The sequence below is a fragment of the Ostrinia nubilalis genome, chromosome 5 (genome assembly GCF_963855985.1).
Source record: "Ostrinia nubilalis chromosome 5, ilOstNubi1.1, whole genome shotgun sequence".
NCBI classification, from domain to species: Eukaryota; Metazoa; Arthropoda; class Insecta; order Lepidoptera; family Crambidae; genus Ostrinia; species Ostrinia nubilalis.
In genome coordinates, this window is record NC_087092.1 from 10,825,598 (window position 1) to 10,848,142 (window position 22,545).

Genomic DNA, 22,545 nt, shown 5'->3' on the forward strand with positions numbered 1-22,545 from the left:
AAATTGCGCCGAATTGCGTTTTGATAACTACCAAAAATAATGGCAAATTAGGTATTTGTTATCAATAATTCCAAGACCCAACTTCTAGCCCTGAAAACAGTTAAGTGTACTTGCGCCACTAGACAAGCTACAAATGTGACGGTTGTAATTTGAAATGGCTTCGCTCCAGCATTAAAATTTGCTCTGTGAAGTGATATCGGAACTACAACTATTCAATTGGCTGTAATGAAAAGTGGCTTTGAATTCCATATTGAGCTCGCGACCTATTGACATTGCTTCTATAGAAGAAAAGTTCTCTAATTCTTATCGATGGGGTAAGTCAATGGACATAATCCATGACATCTTGGTCCCCATTGCCATATAAAATATATAATAATAATAATAATAATAAGCCTTTTTATTCTGAACTTGGTTACATAATAGTTACAAAATATGTTAAATAATAAGATCTGTGTTATAAAATATCCCGAAGCTCAGTTTGCCTCTTGGCATAGGCCTCCTCCAACGATTTCCATTGGGACCTGTCACGTGCTACCCTTCTCCAATAGTGTCCAACTGTGAGTTTTAGGTCGTCTTCCCATCTTGTTTGTTGCCGACCTCTACTTCTCTTTCCATCCCTGGGATACCAGTCAGTGACGCTTTTACACCAAAATATATCGCATATTTAATGTAAATCTAAACACTTCTTCACTCCACTCAGCCTTGGTGCAAACCGTAGGTTGATAATCTTTCGTGCCTTACTTCATTATTATTATGTTTCTTCGCAGGGTGACGTGTCAGGCCTCCGTCTATCAACTCTAAGCGTGGACCGCGTGTGCTCATTAGCTCGGGGCGCGCTTGGAGCAGGTGGGGAAGCGGCGGCGGCTGCTCTACAGAAACACAGAGTCTGCGGCCTCGCGCTCGCTGCCTGCCGGCTACAGGACCTAGCGCCGGTAAGTTAATACTTTTAGCTCTCTTTTGGGTAATATTATTTCAGCTACAGTCTGCTGCTGGACGTCGCTAAGGAGCGCAACAAGGCACAATCACGTAGATGTAAGTCAAAAAACAAAGAATGCTCGGATATTTCACAAAAAGCAAGATTGCATGAGTGACAGTGACAGATATCCAAAACTACGTAAACGAAGTAGCCCTGCAGGATCAGTTAGGGCTTTTGTCTAAACTTCGAGCCTGAGCGTGGATCGCGTGTGGGAGACGGTGGCGGCGGCGCTGCAGAAACACCGCGTCTGCGGCCTCGCGCTCGCTGCCTGCCGTCTGCAAGACCTAGCACCGGTTCTATTCTAAGTTCATCTTCTAGCTTTCAGAATCATAATTTCGGTTATTCTACTACTGTTTGGCGTTCCAGGAGTCTCCAAAGTGTAGGGGTCGGCAAACCAATCTCGAAAAAGACAGGTTCTCATCAATTTATTTATTTATTTATTAGGTACACCAACAAAGTCACATACATAATACAGTATTTTAATTCAATATTGAAGTACGGGATGTGCAATTTGTTATTGTGGGAAACTGATGCTTATTTTAAAGATATCCTGGCCAAATCTTTGCTGTAAATCGCCTAAGCCAAGCATGATTTATCTAGGGTAAATTCACCACACTAGTAATAAACCTTTTTTCTTTTCAGATTCTAGAACTGCCCTTCGGCGACTGGGAGTTGTTCAAATTGTTGATCATAAATCTTCGTGAGATCGAAGCCCACTTGCCTACCAGTGCACCTACAGTAAATGGTAAGTAAGATATGGAACGCATTAATTTTTTTTTTCTAGACTATTTGTAGACCCGGCTGATGTAATGAGGATCATTTCGATTTTTAGCTGTGAATGCAGATTTATAGGGCTAAGAAATCCTTAATACACAGTCCAAAAATTTTTGTTCTACGACAAAAATTGACGAAGTTATGGCCAAATTACTAAAAAAGTTCACTGACCGCCCGGCGCGGGGACGATGACGTCATTATATCCGATCCGAACGCTGCCGGCGTACTGCGTGGATAGAAAATATTTTTTTCTAGCCAAAGTATCAGTTTTAGAGAAAAACTTGTAATGACATTTATTCATCAGAATAAAGTAAGCTATCGATAGGTAATTTTTAAAAATAGAAATTGTGAAAAATAACGCAAAAAATCCATACGCTCATACGATTCAATGGAACGCAGAGACGCGATTGGGGTCTCCGCGGTGGTATATTTGGCGATTTATTCAAATAAAGTGTTCATAAAGTGTTGTCTTCTTCCAAGTAAAATATAAAAATGTATAAGTATTAGTTTATTTACTTCTAACAATAAGGTATAGCTGAGGCAGATACACTCTGCCTAGGCTACATACAAGACATTGCTATGAAGATAATTTCGATGTACACGCAATACCTACCTGTTATTTAGTTTTTCTGAGTTAAACCTACGTACCTACCTATCTATTCGCCGTTCCCATGGGCGGCCAGCTGCTGCAGGAAAGGACAGCTGCTCCCTCCTGGAAATCTATTTAATCTTAGCCTAGAAGCTGGGTATGACTCCCCCGCCCCCCCTCCTCTCCCCAGGTCATAAGCTGGGTATGACTTCCCCCTCGGCCAGAAGTTGGGTATGATTTACCCCCCCCCCCCCCCCCAGGCCCGAAACTGGGTATGACTTGACCCCTCCCCCCAGGCCAGAAGCTGGGTAAGGCTTGCCCCTCATACACCTCCCCCCCCCATGCCAGAAATGCCAGAAACTGGGTATGACTTGACCCCCCCCCCCCTCCCCCCCAGGCCAGAACCTGGGGGGGGGTAAGGCTAGCCCCTCCCCCCAGCTCATAAGCATAAGCTGGGTATGACTTACCCCCCCCCCCCCCAGGCCAGAAACTGGGTATGACTTGCCTCTCCCCCCCTCCCACCAAGGCCAGAAGCTGTTTAAGGCTTGCCCCTCCCCCCAGGCTATAAGCTGGGTATGACTAATCCCCCCCCTCTCCCCCCCAGGCCAGAAACTGGGTATTATTAGCATCATATTATGTATTATTATGTTCAATACAAATAATCATTAAGTTACACTCACCCCAACCGCGTCTCCGCATTGCATCGAATCCTATGAAAATGTGGTTTTTGGACATAGCGATACTTATTTTTCACAATTTTTATTTTTAAAAATTACTGGTCGATAGGTTACTTTATTTTGATGAATAAATGTTATTAAAAGTTTTTTTCTAAAACTGATAGTTTTGCTGGAAAAAAATATTTTCCATCCCAATAGTACGCCGGCTGCGCTCGATTCGGATATAGTGACGTCACGCGGCCCTGCGTACGTTGACTTTTAGCGGCAAAAACGGCCTATGTTTATTACTTAATATCTTCGTAAGTAATGGTCCGATTTGGATAATTCAAAAAGATATATCTTTCTTATGTCTTAAAGATTAACGTAGATACTAGTTTTATTGAATTTTCTACAACAGTACTGATCCTCATTAAACCAATATTCTTGCCTTTTCTATCCTGATACATACTGGCCGCTAATAGAACAGTGAAGGCTGATTTAGCCCCGGATTTAGATGATTGAAATACAACTGAGTAAATAAGAAGAAAATATGAGATCTTTCCTAAGCATTTTTACGGTTTTTCAGTAATTACCGATAAAGCAGCAGAAACAGAGCCTGACTCGGTGAAAACAAGACCAGTGATTGAACACCAACGCAGCCGCCCGTCAAATGTGGAAAAACAGGTAATTAAATTCATTACAAATCTTTTACAAAGTTAGACGAACAAAATTAATTCTAAAATACATAATGGTAGTATTTATTTAAATGTAGCAAGGAATATACTCATTACAATTTGATCTAAATTACATTAAAATTTTGCAGCCATATGCGGAATATCAGGTGATTATTAGACGTGTGAATAGTATCAGTGTTTTAGCATTTTTTTTTTACATTTTTGCACTAGGCACCTATAGTTGTTCTGCACAATTTAGTTTATTTTATTATGTGTTCTGTATGGTTAGTAAATAAAAATGTTTAATGAATTACATTGGAAAGGCTGATCAAAAAACTATAAACGATACTTCTCTTGCATGTTTAGAATTTCCTGTTTCCGCTGCCGTTATTTGGCACCTAAAGTTTAAGAACAAATCCACTAATACAATTTAGGACCCCTTTAGTTATGTAACGTAATATTTCAAGATACAAAGTAACACACATAGAGTCATAGACATATCACATTCATTCAAATAGTTGTTTTTATAGTATTTTACTTGGTTCTGGAAATCACAGTTGTGTCGATAGTATGAAGAAATATCGACTTTTTTAACTGTGTCAAATTATACTTAATATTAGAAAAAAATATCGTTACTGAGCGCGAATTTATAGAGGTCCTCAATGCCGTTATATTACGTAAGATTTTATTTTTATTTATTCTTTATGTTATCAAAATACAGATAAAGTTGATATATGAAAGATGTTTTGCGTTGTAGAACGCCACCAAGCTTTGTTTTTGTAGTATTCTTTGTGCGCTTAATGACAGAAAAAAGAAATCACCAGCCAAGTGTATTCCTAAAACGATCATTATTTCTAGCGATCCAGTCTGGACGCTGAAAGTCATCTGAAAGGTTAGATCCGCGGTCGATTGTGTCCGCCCTACTGATTGTGCCCTCAACACAGGTGACGCTCGAGGAGCAGATGATATGCGGCGCGCTGCAGACGCTCAACGAGGAGGCTTTGGAGGACGTGCTGCAGAACGACCCGCCCCCAGGTGAGCCGCTGCGCACCATCCGCGAGCACCGCCCCTCCCCACCCGCGCCCGCCCCCTCCCCGCCTCCGCAACACAAAGACGTGGTCCTCAACCTGCCCGATGACATTTTCTTGTGAACATCCTGCTGTAGGAATTGTAGGCAGTCGACACCGATGACATATCTGTGTGTGACGCCTAGACAACTTGCAAAATATGACAGTGTTTCTTTGGAAAGATGGTCGAAAAGTCTTTTTAGGGTTCCGTAGTCCTGACAAGGAACCCTTATTTTATGGAATTACAACGGATTCGATTGTCGATTTGATCAAAAAGTGTCTAGACTCACTAGTCAATAGCAACTGTAAAGAGGGGTTGATAGTTGACACTAAAGTAACGGAGGCATATCCGAATAGTTTGTGAACAGGCCTGATATGGGAACAGTAAAGGGTATGTAGTTGACACCATAAACCAATTCCGAGGCACACCCAAAAATAAATGGGTTCTTAGAATATCGGAAAACCCAATTAGTTTCCAAAATATTGCGTAATTGAATTGACAGAGAAGTGTCGTCATAGCTTGTCTACATACAAAATCTATGGACCTCGATTTGACAGCTCATAAAAATATGTCAATCGCCTAACTAATGTGTCAACTACCCTATTTTCGATTCAGGTGAAAATGCATGTAGTTTCTCAAATGCTTTAGCTTGCTTTATTGAAACGAATAAGCATGGTACTGTCGAATACGGTTCACCGTAAGATGACATAAAGTACAGTCCCGGTGTATCTTCTATACACGACGAAGTTTGTTATTAATTATTAATTTATCTGCCTGATAAGTATTACATTTCATAGCAACCCTTTCCACAGTGCCAGATCGCCTAGTAAGTTCATCAAAATCCATTTATCAACTTGTTGATAAAATAATCTAACTACGAGATTGAGTCGAATCAAGACATATGTTTTGATGACCATCCATCCACAACCATTTATTTGAATAATGCGAAGCATAGTCCGATAGCATATTTGATTATAATAAAATGTCGGCTAGAAAAATGGCAAAACTTATTATTTTGTCGTCAAAAAATAAAATTTGGCGTGTGTTAGCTTATCGTCATTTAGTTATTTATTTAAAATTTATGATATTAAACTTAATTTGATCAGTATTAAAATTATTTAGCAAGTTTTTTATCATACAGCGAAGACTGAATACCAGTATTATTCTGTATGACACGTGTTCGTATCAAATATTCTATCGGCATCCAAAAAAGTAAATATGTTACATACAGAGTGACTATGTAATCGAGTATTTCCTTAAAAAATATTTGAACACTTAATAGATAATGGAGATAATATTTATGATATGAAGAGAATGTAGGTAATAATACCATAGTTTTTAGAAATAAACGAAATTCATATTTACTCTGAACATTTACTGCTACATCATTTTGCTTTTAGATACGGCATGGCACCATAAAGCATAACACAAATCACCCTACAAAAGACCCTTAAATCCTTTAAAAACGATCGAATTTATTATAGATACCTTTATTACCAAATATTAGATTGACTTTTACAGATTAACGTCACTACGTTAACTCCGACATTTTTAATACTATATCTCGAATGTAGCTTTAGAAATTATATTACAAATTGTTGTTATTGGAAGCAATAAATGTAAATTGTCAATTACATAATCCATATTTTAGTACTCAAAAGTTTCAAACTCAAAAGTTGTTTATTGTTTACATTTTGGTAATTAGGATCGTATTCTGTTTATTTCGAACAAACACAAAAGACATTACTAGCATTCCATTTTTGCGATAAAATTATTTTATTAATAATTGGCTGTGTATAGTTTTATACCTTTACTTTAACCCATTAAATTTAATGTATAAATTGTAGAAACATTTTATTAAATGTGCCATTATTATCCCACTATTGTGATGTTTAGGAGACATTTTAGAAAATTAAGTTTAGACGGTTTAAATATTCTTTTCAAATTCTAAAAATATCAACTGTTTGTTGTATAATACGATATTATGAATCATGTTTAACTCTGGGACCCAGTGAAAAACATAAATATTGTAGTTTAAGCGTAGGTACTTAACGAGTGTTTATCAAAACATATTCCTTCTGGAACATATCTTTTTCATACGTTATTGAAAATGTTCTTCTAATATAATAGAATTAAGAGTTTCGAATATGTATCATTTTCCATTTATTTGTACATGCAATTAGTACTTAATCGGCTGCTAAGCCGTTCGATCACTCGAGGGACGACATACGTCGTCATTCTACATTGCATTCCCACTGAAAATTGTGATGTATTTACACGATTATGTAATAATAAATATACAAAAGTTTTCGGTCGTTTAATTTCAACCCCGACGGACGTACTCCTCCCTCGGCGGCTCAGCGGCCCTCCCGCCCCTCCAGCCCGCTCGCACCCGCACGCTTCTCCCCCGCTCGATGTAACCGCGTGTCCTTTCAGACGAGGAGGCGGAGCTGCCGCCGCCGCGCGACGCGCCCATCCTCAAGGGCGCCGGCAGCTTCCGGCGCCGCGCGCTCGCCGACCCGCCCGCCGTCACCTTCAGCGTCGAGAACGAGCACGACTCCGACGACGGACACATCACCTTCAGCGCGCGCCCGCGCCCCGCCCCCCCCGGCCCCGCCCCGCGCCGCGCGCGCTCGCGCCCCTCCTCGCTGCTCGTGGCCGCCGACGACGCGCCCGAGCCCGCCGCGCGCTCGCGCTCCGTCGAGGACTCCACGCGCTCCGGCTCGCCCGTCGTCGACCTCAAGCTGCGCGGCCTGCGCCGCACCGCCGACGTGCTGCGCAAGGTCAGCTCCGCCGAGCGCCTCGCGCGCCTCAAGGACAAGATCATGGCGCGCGGCGGCGGCGGCTCGCGCGACCGCAGCCCCGCGCGCGACGAGCCCGCCGCCAGCGACGACGAGTCCGCGCCGCTGGTGTCGCCGCCGCGCCCGCCGCCGCCGCCGCCGCTCGGCGTCGAGTGCGAGCGCGAGCGGGAGCAGGGCGCCAGCTCGGACCCGTCGCCGCGCTCCGACCTGACGGAGCTGGACTCGCCGCGCGGCGCCGACTTCGACCTGCTGCCGGCGGGCAAGGGCGCGGGCCCGGAGGCGACGCACGCTCACGGGCACGGGCACGGGCACGCGCGGCGGGACAGCGGCGCGTCGCTGAGCAACATGGTGGAGCCGTACAACCTACGGCTGCTGGCGCACGGCACGACGGACAGCGGGCGCGCGCTGTGGCGGCAGGACGCGCTGGACGCGGGCCCGCCGTGGCCCTGGGACGAGCCCGACGAGGCCGTGTGACGCGCGCGCCGCCCTCGCTTCCAGTGACGGATCGGCGATAACTTGAGATTCCTCTACGTCGCGAAACGTTCGCGACCGACCGGAATCTACGTACCTCTTGTGTACTTATTATTATTCAATTTTTATCTGACGTTGATACGTTCGATGATACCTGTAGCTGCTGTAGGTACTTAATGTTTCACAAATTGACGGCAAAAACGATATTGCATTTAAATGTAATAAAGTACTTGTACCCAGAATTGTGATATATATCCATAAGAATACGAAAATATATTTTGTTTTCGATCAATCTTGTCTTTTTGTTTATATTCATATAGGATGTAATATGTGATTAAGGTTTTCTAAATTCCATTCAGAAGAGTACTAAGTAATGATGTAAACGTAAAAAATCATTGTGTTTCTCGAAATCGTGCTGTTCTAAACCATTCTAAAATTGGCCCGGGATCTTGAACATTTTCGGTTTTAGCGTATCGTCAAAGTAGACGTCTCTACAAAACGTTCAACAAAAACCGACCTCCCGTCTCTCGCCTTTTAAGGCGTTTGAAAGCAACGGACAGTGCCAATAATATGATAGCAGCAGATTTACTAGCTAGCATTAGGCCTGCGTTTCTACTGAAGAAAGGCTGGACGAAACGGCATGTTTAAAAAGTTAAAGTGTGACATAGGTATTATAAATGAAAAGCAATCACATTTCTTGAAATCACAATTTAATCAACATTTACAATGTAATTACTAAATAAATAGGTAAGAATAACTTAATCATTTACAGAATAATAGAATCCCAAATCTGTAAACATAGTACACAAATTATAAAATAAAAAACATAACATTTCATTTTGCGGCATGGTAGAAATAATCGTCTTACACATAATGAGCGTTTTACTTAGCTACAATCCTGAAATCAGTAACTGTTCTTCTACACACGACCGTTTTTACTGCAGCTTACGACAAAAGGTTACTGTATCTGATACTACTAAATGGATCAATTAATTTGTTTGGAAATAAGTGAAATCGAAAAATCAATCCTTAAACTATACACTAGGTATCCTAAATTCATGTATTTCCCGTAAACGAAACAATTTCGTTTAATTATTTTATTTATTCTATTCGGGAAGTTGATTTACGGCGTTTTCTTTCACTAATTTTACAATCATGTTACACATGAATAGTCATAAGTCATAAAAATATATTTTTCCCAAATGCTTTGATTTAATAACTTGGAATTGAGTTTTACAAAAGCTAGAGAGCATTGTGAGACAATCAAGATATTAATTTATCATTTTTATTAAGTATGCAGCCATATGAAAACCTTATCAGCTTATCAAACACTAAAATTATATCAAGTACATATTCAACAACGAACTAAATTTAGAGATCACAAAGTGTATCAAAGTCTAGTTAATAACTAATAATATCTACATTTCAATGATATACATATTTCAGCTATAACTACTACCCATTCATAACTTTTGTGGAAGTTATTATACATGCATTCTTATAATATTTAATTAATTTAAAAGCATAATATTCAACCATGAGATGCCTGATCATTAAAAAATTGTTACCTCCAACTTGAACATCACACTACACAGTATGTGAGTCTTACCTCGTATGCGTATCACCAGTGATTACAATATTCTCTCTAGAAACCATAATAACCATTTGAAATGGGAAGAACTTGGTATCATAGGTACTATTGTCAATATGAAGGAAATATTTTACATAATACAAACATTATAGGTATGTGCAGTCAGGATTATGAAATTTTACAGTTGACTGACATACTGCACTATTAGATTTACGTACATTTTTTAACATATTACCAATATACATACATAATTATAAACAAAAAGTTAAAAAAATATAAATTATATCACCAACAAAATTAAAGGAAGCACAGATAGCTCATTGTGAAAATATCTACAAAACATTAATGGAATTCAATTATGATAATTAAATCATCAGTAATCATTCTCGCACTTTTATACCATATAATAAAGGACAGCCTTGTGCAAATAAAATAGTGCTTATTCGAAAATCACAAATGATACCCACTACTTCGACATCTAGGACTAAGCAACCTCGTTTTAGATTAATCATTTAAAACACCATTGACACTTGTGTAACTCGCGTGAATATTTACACTAAAATATAACATTACTTTTTGTAAGTATACAATTGAAGCGAGAATACACTGTGTAAGAATTTATGTTAGATATTAGATAACAACACGACGCGTTCGGAATCTCAGGAATCGGCGAAGTATCGGCAACATGAACATTGAACAACTTACACTAACATTATCGACGGGGTATGTTGACCAGTATAGACGAGACGACTTTCGAGAAGCGTCAAAAGTGTAGCAAAACACAGCATTTCTCACAAACTAGCAGGTCTAACTAATTAGCGCCTCTCGAAATAAGGCGTACAAATTCGATGTCCCTTGGAATAAAATGTATTTGATGAAATACATTGGGAGTTAAGATCAGAAAATGTGTATACCCTCTTCTATAGAACACAATTAACGCGAATATTTAGTTCACAGTTCGCGTTAAACAAAGTCAGTGACAGTAATGTGGTCACCGCGTAACACGTTAACATTAAAGGACAATGGGCAAAATGGTACCCGGCTCCAATAGATATGAGTCTAGTATCGTTTGAAAGGTCTTACCAAGATTAACAACTTTTACTATGACCACCAGCCTCAGATCTGGTTGTGTACGAAGATATTCATACTTTTTTGCAGAATGGTACCCGGCTCCAATAGTTATGTTTGTAGTGTCATTTGAAAGGTCTTACCAAGACGAACATCATTTACTATGGCCACCAGCCTCAGATCTGGTTGCGTTCGAAGATAAAGATACTTTTTGTGTAACCTAAGTATCATACAGTATGAAGGGGGACGCGCTCGGGGCAGGCCACCGACGAGATGGTCGGACGCGGTGAGGAAGACGGTGGGCGGGAGTTTGCATCGTGCGGTCCACACAGCTTATGACCGCAGTCTGTGGAGGAACACTATCTGTGGTCGCGATCCTCATCAGTGAGGGACCGAGGAAGAAGAAGAAGTATCATACGTGTCCATCGTATGGTACTTAGGTTAACGAGGCAGGAAGGGTTTACTGCTCCAGCATCTTTCCTTAACTCTATAATTATTGATGGGGATAATTGTGAAATAAATATTTTTATTTAAAGAAGTACTACCCCCATTAATAAAAAGTTACACCTAGGAAGAACCTTGGATTAAAATGACATTTCCATACCAAATGACAATTTAAGCCAGAGTTCAACTAGGGTGTAACTTTTATTAATGAAGGGGTTAAAGTTTTATTACTTCTTAAGGGTTTTATGATGGGTTGCTAAAGCGAATAAACCCACAAGACCCAATAAGTCCACCCACAAGATGAACCGACGACCTCATAAAGGTAGCGGGAAGGCGCTGGATGCAGGCCGCCACCAACCGGCCATTGTGGAAATCATTGGGGGACGCCTATGTTCAACTGGACGTCCTATGGCTAAAATGATCATGATGATGATGATGAAAGCGAATAAAGGGCTAATAGCTTGGGTAGTTCATCGTAGGTATAATCCTTTCCTTTTCAATGCTTCTTTTAGTTATATTAATAGATTGTAGTCATAATACATACTCGTATACATGGATGATTGTGTTATACTTTCATTATAATACTTAGTGGAATTACTGCTTTCAAAACGTGAATTAGAACTGGCCCCATAGCAGACATTTTCCTACATCTAAAGGCCTTTTAAAATATATATTGGTTATGGTTATTGGAGCGGGTACCACTTTCCATACATTTGTGCCCATCATCCTTTGGACCCTGCGTGTGTCAACAACGCATTAAGCCTAAAGAATGAGATGTTCAAACTTAACATTCCAACCCTACACTGGTCAATATACCCACATCACATCGTAACTAGGAACTGATCGGCCACTAAATGACTTGTATCTTACCGATGTTGGCGGTGGTGTCGTCGATCGACTTATCGGGAGGGTCGGGGCGGTCGGGCCGCCGGTTGTCGTCGAGGAGGTCCGCGGCGTTTTCGGCGGCGTCGGCGTGGAGTTCGGCGGCGTCTTCGGCGTCGGAGGGCGGGTTGTCGTTGGCCTCCAACGGCGCAGGCGCAGTGAGCGCCGACCACCAGCCGGAGAGGGCGCCTCGTGCCTGCGACAGGGCACCGCCCACGGCCCGAGATGTCGTGGCCACCGCCCGCCCTGTGCTCGCCACCGCCGCGGTCACCTTTCGCCCGCCCTCGGTTGTAGACATTGTGCTGCGAGAAAAAATCGACTGTGTAAGACTTTGACACAACTGGTTTCTTCTAAAGGCTGGTCTCTGAGCACGTAGAATTTTAATTGCGAGCGATAAGGATGGGTAGCTAGGGGTCATTGGACAAAATTCTACGTGCTCGGCGACTAGACTATACAATCTTTACTCAAATTAATGTATGTATTTTGATAAGAAAAGTTTGATTTATGATCTGTTACATACGTCCACAAAAAATACGGTCAATTCTCAAAAGGATCAGATCCTTTACTGAAGTAGGTAGTACTAGAATTTGGCATCCTTTTGTTAGCGATAACGAAATTAAATACATATTTTTATTCGATGACGGGAGATTTAGTTCAGATTTTTTAAAAATTACTTTACGTTATGATGACACTCACTGTGCGAACTTGAGCTTCATGTCGGCTACGGAGAGTTGCCCCGAGAAGGGATGGACTGGCGCGAGGTTGGAGAATGCCTCGATCTCTCCGTTGTTGGTGCTCTCCAGCCAGCGCTGGTAGGCCGGCGTCGACTTGAACGCGCTCATGAACTGAGCGTTGTACGAGTCTATTTCACGGCTACCCTCTGTAAACAATGCAGAAACACATGTTTTAATAACATATTCGCAGACACTAAAGTTACTTTCAAATCAAAAACAATTCTATACATTTGTTTCGTCAGTGAAGTTCTAACTGTGAGCAAGTCATTTTTTAACGGTTTTAACAATTTAATGCCGCGTGCTTTTATCCGACCAATCTCCTGTAAAATGCACATTTTTGACTTACACACTGTTAGAACTTAACTGACAATTTGTCTCAGAAAACTACTTTAAAAGAAAAATGGTAGACTTACCTGGCAATAAAGATGTCCGTAAGAGATAAAAAAGGTAACTAGAAAATTGATCTCTTATCCACGCGTCGCCTTGAGTAGACCCATGACGCACAACGTGGTCCGCGAAACGTAAGTCCTCCGTCCCCAGAGCCAGCTGTCTCCTAAGCACCATATCTCCGGTCTCTATCCTCATCTCGTTCAACTCCACAAGCACATCAAATAGCTGCCTCTTTTGCTTGAACAGGACATTAGACGCACCCACCACGAAGCCCTGAACTGCTGGATCAGATAGCAAATCCAAATATTGTAATGACAAATATGGCAGACACAAGTAGCCATCTTGAAACAAAGGCAACGGGAAGCCACATTCTGCTTGATCTATCTGTCCCGTCAAATTATAAAGACCATCAACACTCATATCTCTAGCCATAGTGGGACTTTGTTGTGCTTCTACTAACGTCTTTTGAGTTTTATATTTCTCCCCAATACTGTGGCATTTTTCCCTGCCAGTGGAAAGGTCTTGTCTATCAACAACATCAGTGAGAATAGTCTCATCAAAACTTTGTCTGCTTACTCTGTCTTTTTCTTCTAGCATATTGCCGGTTTCTTTTGGAGTTAATTCATCAGTTTGGTTTGTGCCATTGACATAGGGTTCACTGAGTGCTTCACTACAATTGTTTATATTATCAGCTGTTTTATTGTCAGTAACAGGAATAGGGGAGAGTGGTCTTGATAGCCTGAAAACAATAAAATAAGGAACCATTCACAATTTGCTATGAAGAATATTGTAAACATAAAGTAGATAATTTTATAAATGAGTTGCTTACGTGATATTGGCAGCATTAGTGAGACCGTGGTCCAAGCAGCGTGGCAGCAGTGATAGGAGAGTAAGCAGAGCGGCAGATAGAGCACCGGCAGGCGCACCATAGATTAACACTTTGCGTCTCAGCAGCAGTAATTTGAACAACAGCAGTGCTTTATGACGCCAATTTTCTACTAGACGCTGCACTGATAATCCTGAAAGAAGAAACAAAAAAAAAATATGATAATGATCTCAGTGATGAAAACTAGATCTAGCATCAATGAGTAAAAATAATGTGTAACAACTTTGTAAATTTTAATGTAGAAAAAGCTTCATTAAGGCCAATGAAGGTGGGATGCCAAAAATAACATCATCTTTAATGTTTTAGATAGAATAATTACTGGATTGCCAATCTAAATAGTGAATTACAATCAATATCAAAAAAACACACTATGTAGTCAAGAGACAATAATAATATTATCTATATTACGTCATGATAGATTGTTTATGAAGCATGTATAAACCCTGCCTATGAAACACTTGAGAATAGACTCAAGCAATTGGACCCATTTATGCAAACAAGAACCAACCCACAGCAGGGTGGTTTCGAGAAAACGAGACTTTTGTAAACAGATGTTGCAAAATGCGTACATAATATATTAATGAATGATTACTTGTTAATCTTATGTGGGATACTGCAGCCTATCTAGGAATATCATATTTATAAATTTCATAAAGTTATAATATAAAGTAAATCGATAAAAACCGGTTGGTTCTTTCTTGCAAAAACATATTTTGTTGCTTAGTTCCTTCTTGCAAAACGGATGTAAGATTTCTTGTTGTGATATTTCTAAAAATTAAAGTCATTCTATATAAAATATAGTTTTTAATGCCATTTATTAGATAGTGAATCATTATCTTTCATTTAATACGAAAATTATACGATGGAATCACGAACCCTTAAAACTAAAATCACTATTATTATCGTCTTCTACCTCAAAATCGATAGGCCCGCTAAAACCGTCGATATCGTCTTCTATGTTGCTACTTTTCAGGGTTTTGTAGAAATCGTGGTTGGGAACAGACACGGCCCCTAGTCCCCGGCGGCCCCCCTATCCCGGGGGGTGCTAAGAATCACCGGATAATGCCAGGCTACCAACTCCGACGACCTCTGGCCAATCTTTAACACTCTTGCACACTGTGGACTGACATGAGGCTCGCCGAACTCGAGGGAGAACTGAGCAGGTTGCGGTGGGATATCGTAGGATTATGTGAAGTCCGAAGAGAGGGGGAGGACACCATAATCCTCAAATCTGGAAATCTGCTCTATTTCCGGGAGGGCGACCAGCAGTCCTAGGGTGGTGTCGGGTTTATCGTCCACAAGTCCCTTGTCAACAACGTGGTTCAGATCGAAAGTGTTTCGGCGAGGGTAGCGTACCTTATACTCAGAATCACCAAACAGTATTGGCTGAAGGTCATACAGGTATACGCACCGACCACGGAACAGCCCGACGACGAAGTGGAGAATATGTACATATGAGGATCTTTTCAGAGCCATACATAGCTCCCGGTACCATTTTACCGTTATGGTCACCTTCAACGCGAAGCTGGGTAAACGAACCGATAATGAGCTGAAAGTGGAGCTATTTGGGTATGGAGAGAGGAACGCAGGTGGCCGACTGCTGGCTGGCTTTATGGAGTGGGAGAGCCTCTTTATGATGAACTCCTTCCTCAGGAAGCCAAAACAGACAAAGTTGACATGGCTGCATCCTAATGGCGCTATAAAAAATGACTTCATCTTGTTGACGAAGAAGCATAATATTCAATGATGTCTCTGTGATCAACTCGGTCAAAACAGGAAGTGATCACCGAATGGTAAGAGGCACATTGAATATCAGACCCAAGACTGATGAAGTCTACGCTCTGCCCAGCGCCCTTCCAACTAAAACCCGAAAGCTTTCAGCTCGAGTTGCAAAATCGTTTCGAATGCCTAGGAGACTGCGAAAATGTGGACGAATACAATGACAGGTTTGTAGAAATTGTCTAAACGACCAGTAGTGTGGACAATTGGGTCTAAGTTCTTTAAAACCCGTCGTTAAAAAGGAACCAAAAAGATCTCTGACCTCACCAATAAACTTATGGAAGAGAGACGAAACTTGGTTCTGCAGTCCTCAGAAGATGCTGCTCAGTATCGGCGTCTTAACAGACAGATCTCCAAGTCTTTGACTCGCGACCGACGCCAATTTAATACAGACCGTATAAAAGAAGCGATTGAGCGTAACAAGAGCTCTAAAGTATTCGCAAGAGATCTGCCTGTTGGCCAAAGCCTACAAACCAAGGTGAAGACCGAGGATGGCAGAGACCTCTCGTTGGGGCCTGAGTTATTGGAAGAGGTTGAGAAGTTCTACGGACGGAAGATACAGAACGTACGGAAGTTGTACGTACACCTGTCACAAATCTAGCCGAAGACCCAAGAGCTAGATTGACCCGACACTATACCGAAGATATCCCGACTGTACGAGATTAGAATGGCTCTCAAACAGCTGAAAACCAACAAGGCACAGGGTGATGACTGATGATGGAATCACGGCTGAGATTCTGAAAGGAACGCCGGTACTAAAGGCTCTTCAGAAGCTGTTTTATTCCGTTCTCCTCGAGGGAAAAACGCCTACGGCATGGCACAGAAGTTTAGTGTGGTGATACTTTTCTTCAAAAAAGGCGACAAAACTTTGTTGAAGGATTATAGACCCATCTCACTTCTGAGCCATGTCTACAAGCTGTTTTCGAGAGTCATCACGAATCGTCTCATTCATGATCTGTCAACGTCGTTATTTCGTTTGGAAGAACAGGCTAAGGTCATAGATCATACTGCCTCGTCTCATCTCTTTAATTTTTCTTGAGTAGAGTTTTAAAATGCATAAATTTATTATTCAAATCATTTTATGTTAAAGGTACCAACGCAACGATAATAACGGATTTATTATTTTTAAATAAAGCTTAATTTTAACACTATTAAGAACTATGCTACACGGATTTTTTATTTTCGTGTAAATACTGCGGAAATTTGCGAGAATAAGAACTATGCTATATGGTTCCTTCAAGACTAACCTAATTTGCATTATTCAAACAAGAACAAAACTCTTTGGTTCTGTTTATTTATAAAAAAATTGTAACTATTTTTGCTAAATGGAACCAACCAACATTGGTTCTGGTTTGCATAATTAGTTTAATTAAGTGTTTAGGTACCATGCTGTTTAGTTCTTTATAGTTTTTTAAAAGTTGGCCAAAGCGGGTTGGTTCCGCAAGTGACAGTGCTGTATCTCTGTTGTTAGTCGTTGTAAAGGAACCAAATTTTTTTGCAAGATAGAATGCGTTATTTGAGCGCCATCTATGTACTTAACTCAATTTCACTCAAACTGTGGGTTGGTTCCCGTTTGCATAAATGGGTCCAATTAATGATCTTAAGTAGATCTCAAAATAATTTTACTGTAATTTCTTTATTTAAGTAGGTTAATAACTTTTTATTCAATAAACAATAATTTTATAATATATTTACATAAACTTAAAACTAAAATAAAAACTAAAAATTAAATTAAAACTTAAATTTAATAACTTTTATTATGAGACCTTCCAAAATATTACCTTCCAGTATCTGGTCCAGCTGGACGGGGCAACTATTGAGGTGTTTGTAAGCATCTTCCAAAAGCTTAGTCTGTGCGAAATCTCCCTGCAGGAACCACGCTCGGACCACCAGCTCCAATTTGACGGCTAGACGTCCAAATAGGGGTGCTCGACAAATCACACAAACACTCTTTTGAACAGAGCTACGGGTCATATCCTCAGTCTTCTGGACGACTTGCTGCAAATCCAAGGTCTCTATTAATATAATTACTGTCTCACACTAAAAAGGTTAATAATATAATATGTCAATTCTGCAAATATTTTATTTGCACCAACCAATAATAGGACCTTCAAACCCAAGCTGAATTGTTCAAAAATTCATGAGATCCACAAGATCTAATCTAACAAACATTTCAAAACTTTTAAATATATTTTCTTACTTCTACAGGGATTTGTCGAAAACATGATATCCCATACACAGTATGGGCTGGCTCACTTAATCCAGGTAAATTGAAGAATATTGTGTCTGACAGATAATTGTGAGAGCCATCAGGAAGAGCCAGTGCGGGCAGATGTCGCCAGGCCGCTGGCAGTTCTGTAGGGCGCCCGGGGACCAACTCCGGGTAACAATGCTCTACCTAGAACGAAAAGAGAATAAATTTTACCTAATAAATAAAACCATAACTTAGCTCAACTTTCAACTTGATACACAGGCAGATAACATCTTGTAACAAATACCAGAGAACAACAACATTACCAATTCTGTAATAATGTATTCTTATCGATTGATACCGGCTTATGATTAAAGTATTAGTAAAAGTATAATAAACTTGAGTTTAATGTACTAATAAAAGCGATATCGTGGATAATTACAAAGAAAACAGTATTGATTTATACAAAAGGAATGACGCCTACTCACCTGGCATCCTTTTTTGTGATGGAACCCGATTACTATGATGTTAAGAACCGGCTCATTCAACGAAGACATTTTATTTAGCTGTGCATCTCTTATTTAGTGTATAATTCACGTACGATTTTATAAATAATTTTACGTATTTTCGTAAAATAGGAATTATGACTGACTGACAGGCACCGAGTAATTTGACAAGTGACAAAGACAAAGTGACATTTATAAAAAAAAAACAAGCAATGGGATACAGATAAAAAATCATAGACTTTTTTTATTTAATAGATGTTTTACGGCTTTGGATATAGATCCATACGGCCAATTCTTGTTATTATCACAGACAAGACAACCTAATACTTATAACCGTAACCATACCACGACCATACCATTGACGAGATGTTTTCTGTTTAAAATACAAAATTTTACAACATTCAAAAAAGGAGAAAAAATTAGGTTCAATCCAAACCCTGACAAAAGAGTGCTTTTATAATTAAAAAAGGTAAAAAAAGAAAGTCCAAAATAGAAAAACAGAGCCCCGATTACGGTAATTTTTAACGTGTCCAATCCAGACGCGTTTCTGATTCTGCAATACGATTGGTCAAAACAGCTGACGTACGCCAGCGTAAACAGCGTACGTCAGCTGTTTTGACCAATCGTATCGCAGAATATAATTGATGAAGCGTGTCTGGATTGTAGACGTTAAAAGTTACCGTAATTGGGGCTCAGTATGCAATTTTAAGAAATTAAGATCTTAACTACTTAAACTGAATCATAATAGAAATTGTTTAGTTGTTTATTTCCCATAGGGACATATTATTTCCCACCGCAACACATCCCTTTCCCTCTACTTTTCCAGGTTTTTCAGGTAAATTTTGTAATTTACGCACAAAATTCACAGCTAAGTTCAAACAAAGTTGAAACGTAAACGGAGCGCGCGCAACTGGAGATGAAACGCGAATGGTCGCGGGTTGTACTTGGATGCGGGTAGCATAGGAGCAGTCGTTGTGGAAATCCTTAGGGGAGGCCTTTGTCCAGTGCCCCGATTGCGCTAATTTTTAACGTCTCCAATACATTGGCGCTTCTTCATCAGTTGCTCTCCGTTTTTCATTCCAGCTGAAGTGCAAAATCGGTATCGCGGTAAAGTTCACGCGCAAACAAGGACGAAACAACGGATTTAATCACTCTCTAATAAAAGTCCGAACACCTTTTTTTTTTCACTAAAAACAGCAAAATTAAATGTTTGTGAAGGCGTTTGACTTGAGTTTGAGAAAAAGTAGCTTTCTTTCAGCTTTTACACAAAGAAGCAGTTGCGTTTTGTTCAACTAGCTGTCAAAGCGCCACCGCGATACGAATTTGTGATTTTCGTTCATCGTCTAGTCGCGTTGTAGTTGAAAATATTTAGCGCAATCGGGGCCCAGTAGTAATAGTCATAGTCATTTATTCCATAAACGTCATTTGGCTGAAACGAACGAACGATTAGTATTTTTTTTAGTTGATTGAGAATCGTCTCAATTATGATTGATAAAACACACAACAGAAGGATCAAGACTATACTTAGCATTTGAGTTGAAATGACACAAATTACAATAGGTACCCATAACACTGCCTTCTCGCTTCGCCGACAAAATTTGCATAAAAGCAACTTTTGATTGCTCTTGAAGTATTTTTTTGCATATAAACACACAAATAATAATGCAATTTGTTTGATAAGAGATATAAATTTCTGAGTAGTCCTAAAAAGCAAACAATGAATTTATTTATCCTAAAACTAATAGAAACTTTGGTCACCCTGAGGCATAAAAAATACACAAATTCTTTCTTGCTATCCGGTTCCGGTGTCGATGTGACCAGTGTGCACTAGGTGTGCACTTCACTGTCTATGGTTGCACCACTCATTCACTCACACAGGGACAATCAATCAGTCAGTGAAGTTATATTTTATCTGTGGTTTTTAAATTTGCTAAACAAAAATGGTGTTTAGGTCCATTTTTTATTGTAAAATCTAAGTATTTTCATGATCTGAAGACAATTTTAATAATTTCTTCGCATTATAATATTCTTCGATTACTGTACCTTGAGGTAATAAACTATTGTCTTATAAAAATTATTGATGCGTCGCCATTTTCGCATTTTACTTACATCTAACCAAAATGAAACTTTTGGTAAGTTAGCTGTGACCACGTAAATAAATGTGATAATAATACGTGAATTGTAAGTGATTCGTTGACGATTCATTGTGTTGTGACTATCAAGTTTCACCATGATCAATTGCTTGGATGCGGAGGTTAGTTTTTTGGGTTTTTACTAAACTTTCATCTGTACTGAAACTTATGTTGTAAGTTCGTTTTATTAATTTAGGCAATGACCGGCAATGAATGTTATTACGACCAAAGTTTGTTAACTGTTTAGTGCCTACCCTCTTTTTATTTTCTCATACTCAAACATGAATAAACCTGTTGAATGCTTATTTTGACTGTCAGCCAAGTTAAATTTATTTTTTTCTGTATCTAGTCCTAGGATGGAAAACTATCAAGACAAGTTGTAACAGATCCTAATATCGATAAAATATTCTAGTAGGAATAGGAAAACTATTTCACCTTAGCTGCTATTCATATTCTTTAGTCAGACACCTACCGAAACAGTGAAAATAAATGTTTACTCAGATTTATCAATGATTTTGTCTGATAGATAAGTATTTCTACTTTCCTTACTTACCTATTACAGTAGATAATTAATTATTATGCATTGTGGATCATTTATGAATGTATCGTAAACATTTGTTTACAGTTGTAAACGGGACATATTTTATAGTGTTTTATTATTTAAATCGGGTGTGTCTTGTCATTGAATATTTTACAAAGTAGCTTATTTGTAATACCCATTGACACCTTTACAATTACTAAAACAATCCACATTATTTTATTATTAAATTTTTTATGATTTCAAGACAACCAAAATATTCAATGGTGCTTTATAATCAATGAAAGTACTTATTTATTTTGTAATTAATTAATCAAGATGTATTTTAACAATAGTGATGTATCATAAATACCACTTGATTAATTAAATATCTTTTAACATAAAAATGTATGAATATCTATTTTTAAGAAATAGTTACCTCAAATGTAAGTAAGGAATAGGTAGTTCTGATAAGTCAGCATTGACATGAAATGATATGTGAGTCACATGCTTCTTGTAAATGGGAGTCATTTAGTCACACTTTATGATAGATATTTTACCCGAAACTAAGCCCTAAGCTGTTTAATTTGTTCCTTGTGTAGGTATTCGTAGTCTGTGGTAGGTTCCTGAAACATTGACTGAATAACGCCTTTCTTTTTTTCAGGAATCGAGGAAGATAGTTTTTAACCCGTAGGCATGACGGAAAAGATTTTGTATCCAGGTAAGTCATTTGACCTCTATATTATACTTACTTTAGTTTTGTTCTTAGTTCATGGCAAACAAACAATATTTATAAAGATTCTTCAGACCTGCTATGGTCATGCTACGTTCGGTACCTATTGCCATCTGATTTATTTCATTCCCATACATTATATTCCTAATTTGAACAAATATTTCCATTCAAAATTATGGCATTTTTGTTCATAGACTTTGAATTTGAAAAAGATATTTTGAATAAATAATTTTATTAGTGGAAAAGAAAAACAGATAAAACTATTATTTTGTTGGTACCATTCTCTAAAACAAGTGAATGGAACATAGTACCATGGATTTTAGAAACTAAAATTATCTTGTACGTCGTCGCTTCGCGTCGCGTCGTTTGCCTTATCTTTACGCCATATTTAAATCGCGGTTAACGCGCTTGTAAAATGATCTGTGGAGGTACTATATTTAATTTTGACTGCTATAAGTTTGCTTATTTTATCAAAAGAAAGAAGAACTATCCTAACTTTTAATTTAGTTATGAAAATGTTGGATAACATGTTGTTAATAATTTATGATCATGAATTTAAAACTAAAATATCTTATCAACTAAGGAATTGGGCACGTGTCCAGTAGGTAGGTACTGTACAGTGTACACGTTTTTGAAATAAATTTCTGTATTGTGTTACTTATTCAAGAGAAGCTCGCAACTTG

The 22,545-nt window shown here is 39.2% G+C and overlaps 2 protein-coding genes across 2 annotated transcripts in view; one reads left to right on the plus strand and one right to left on the minus strand.

Moving 5' to 3' along the window:
- Positions 1 to 8,012, plus strand: part of LOC135072137 (kinase D-interacting substrate of 220 kDa B) — a 39,970-nt gene extending 31,958 nt beyond the window's left edge. The window contains exons 27-31 of the mRNA XM_063966089.1: positions 768 to 932; positions 1,619 to 1,721; positions 3,582 to 3,679; positions 4,614 to 4,704; positions 7,174 to 8,012. Coding sequence (XP_063822159.1) covers positions 768 to 932; positions 1,619 to 1,721; positions 3,582 to 3,679; positions 4,614 to 4,704; positions 7,174 to 8,012 — 1,296 coding nt within the window. The remainder of the gene's footprint in view (positions 1 to 767; positions 933 to 1,618; positions 1,722 to 3,581; positions 3,680 to 4,613; positions 4,705 to 7,173) is intronic.
- Positions 8,013 to 11,846: 3,834 nt separating this feature from the next.
- Positions 11,847 to 18,783, minus strand: LOC135071914 (late secretory pathway protein AVL9 homolog). The gene is made up of 7 exons (XM_063965782.1): positions 18,463 to 18,783; positions 17,984 to 18,181; positions 17,565 to 17,781; positions 13,948 to 14,137; positions 13,142 to 13,857; positions 12,691 to 12,874; positions 11,847 to 12,296 (listed from the first exon to the last, which is right to left on the minus strand). The coding sequence occupies exons 1-7, from the start codon at positions 18,529 to 18,531 to the stop codon at positions 11,963 to 11,965; spliced, it is 1,908 nt and encodes a 635-aa protein (XP_063821852.1). The 5' UTR covers positions 18,532 to 18,783; the 3' UTR covers positions 11,847 to 11,962.
- Between the last annotated feature and the right edge of the window lie 3,762 nt (positions 18,784 to 22,545).

Excerpts from the sequence above, each read along its gene's own strand:
- LOC135071914 (XM_063965782.1), bottom strand. The coding sequence starts at position 18,531 with ATGTCTTCGTTGAATGAGCCGGTTCTTAACATCATAGTAATCGGGTTC. Across the intron at positions 18,182-18,462 it reads ATCACAAAAAAGGATGCCAG|GTAGAGCATTGTTACCCGGA; the intron begins GTGAGTAGGCGT and ends TTTTCGTTCTAG. Across the intron at positions 12,875-13,141 it reads ACGGACATCTTTATTGCCAG|AGGGTAGCCGTGAAATAGAC; the intron begins GTAAGTCTACCA and ends CATTGTTTACAG.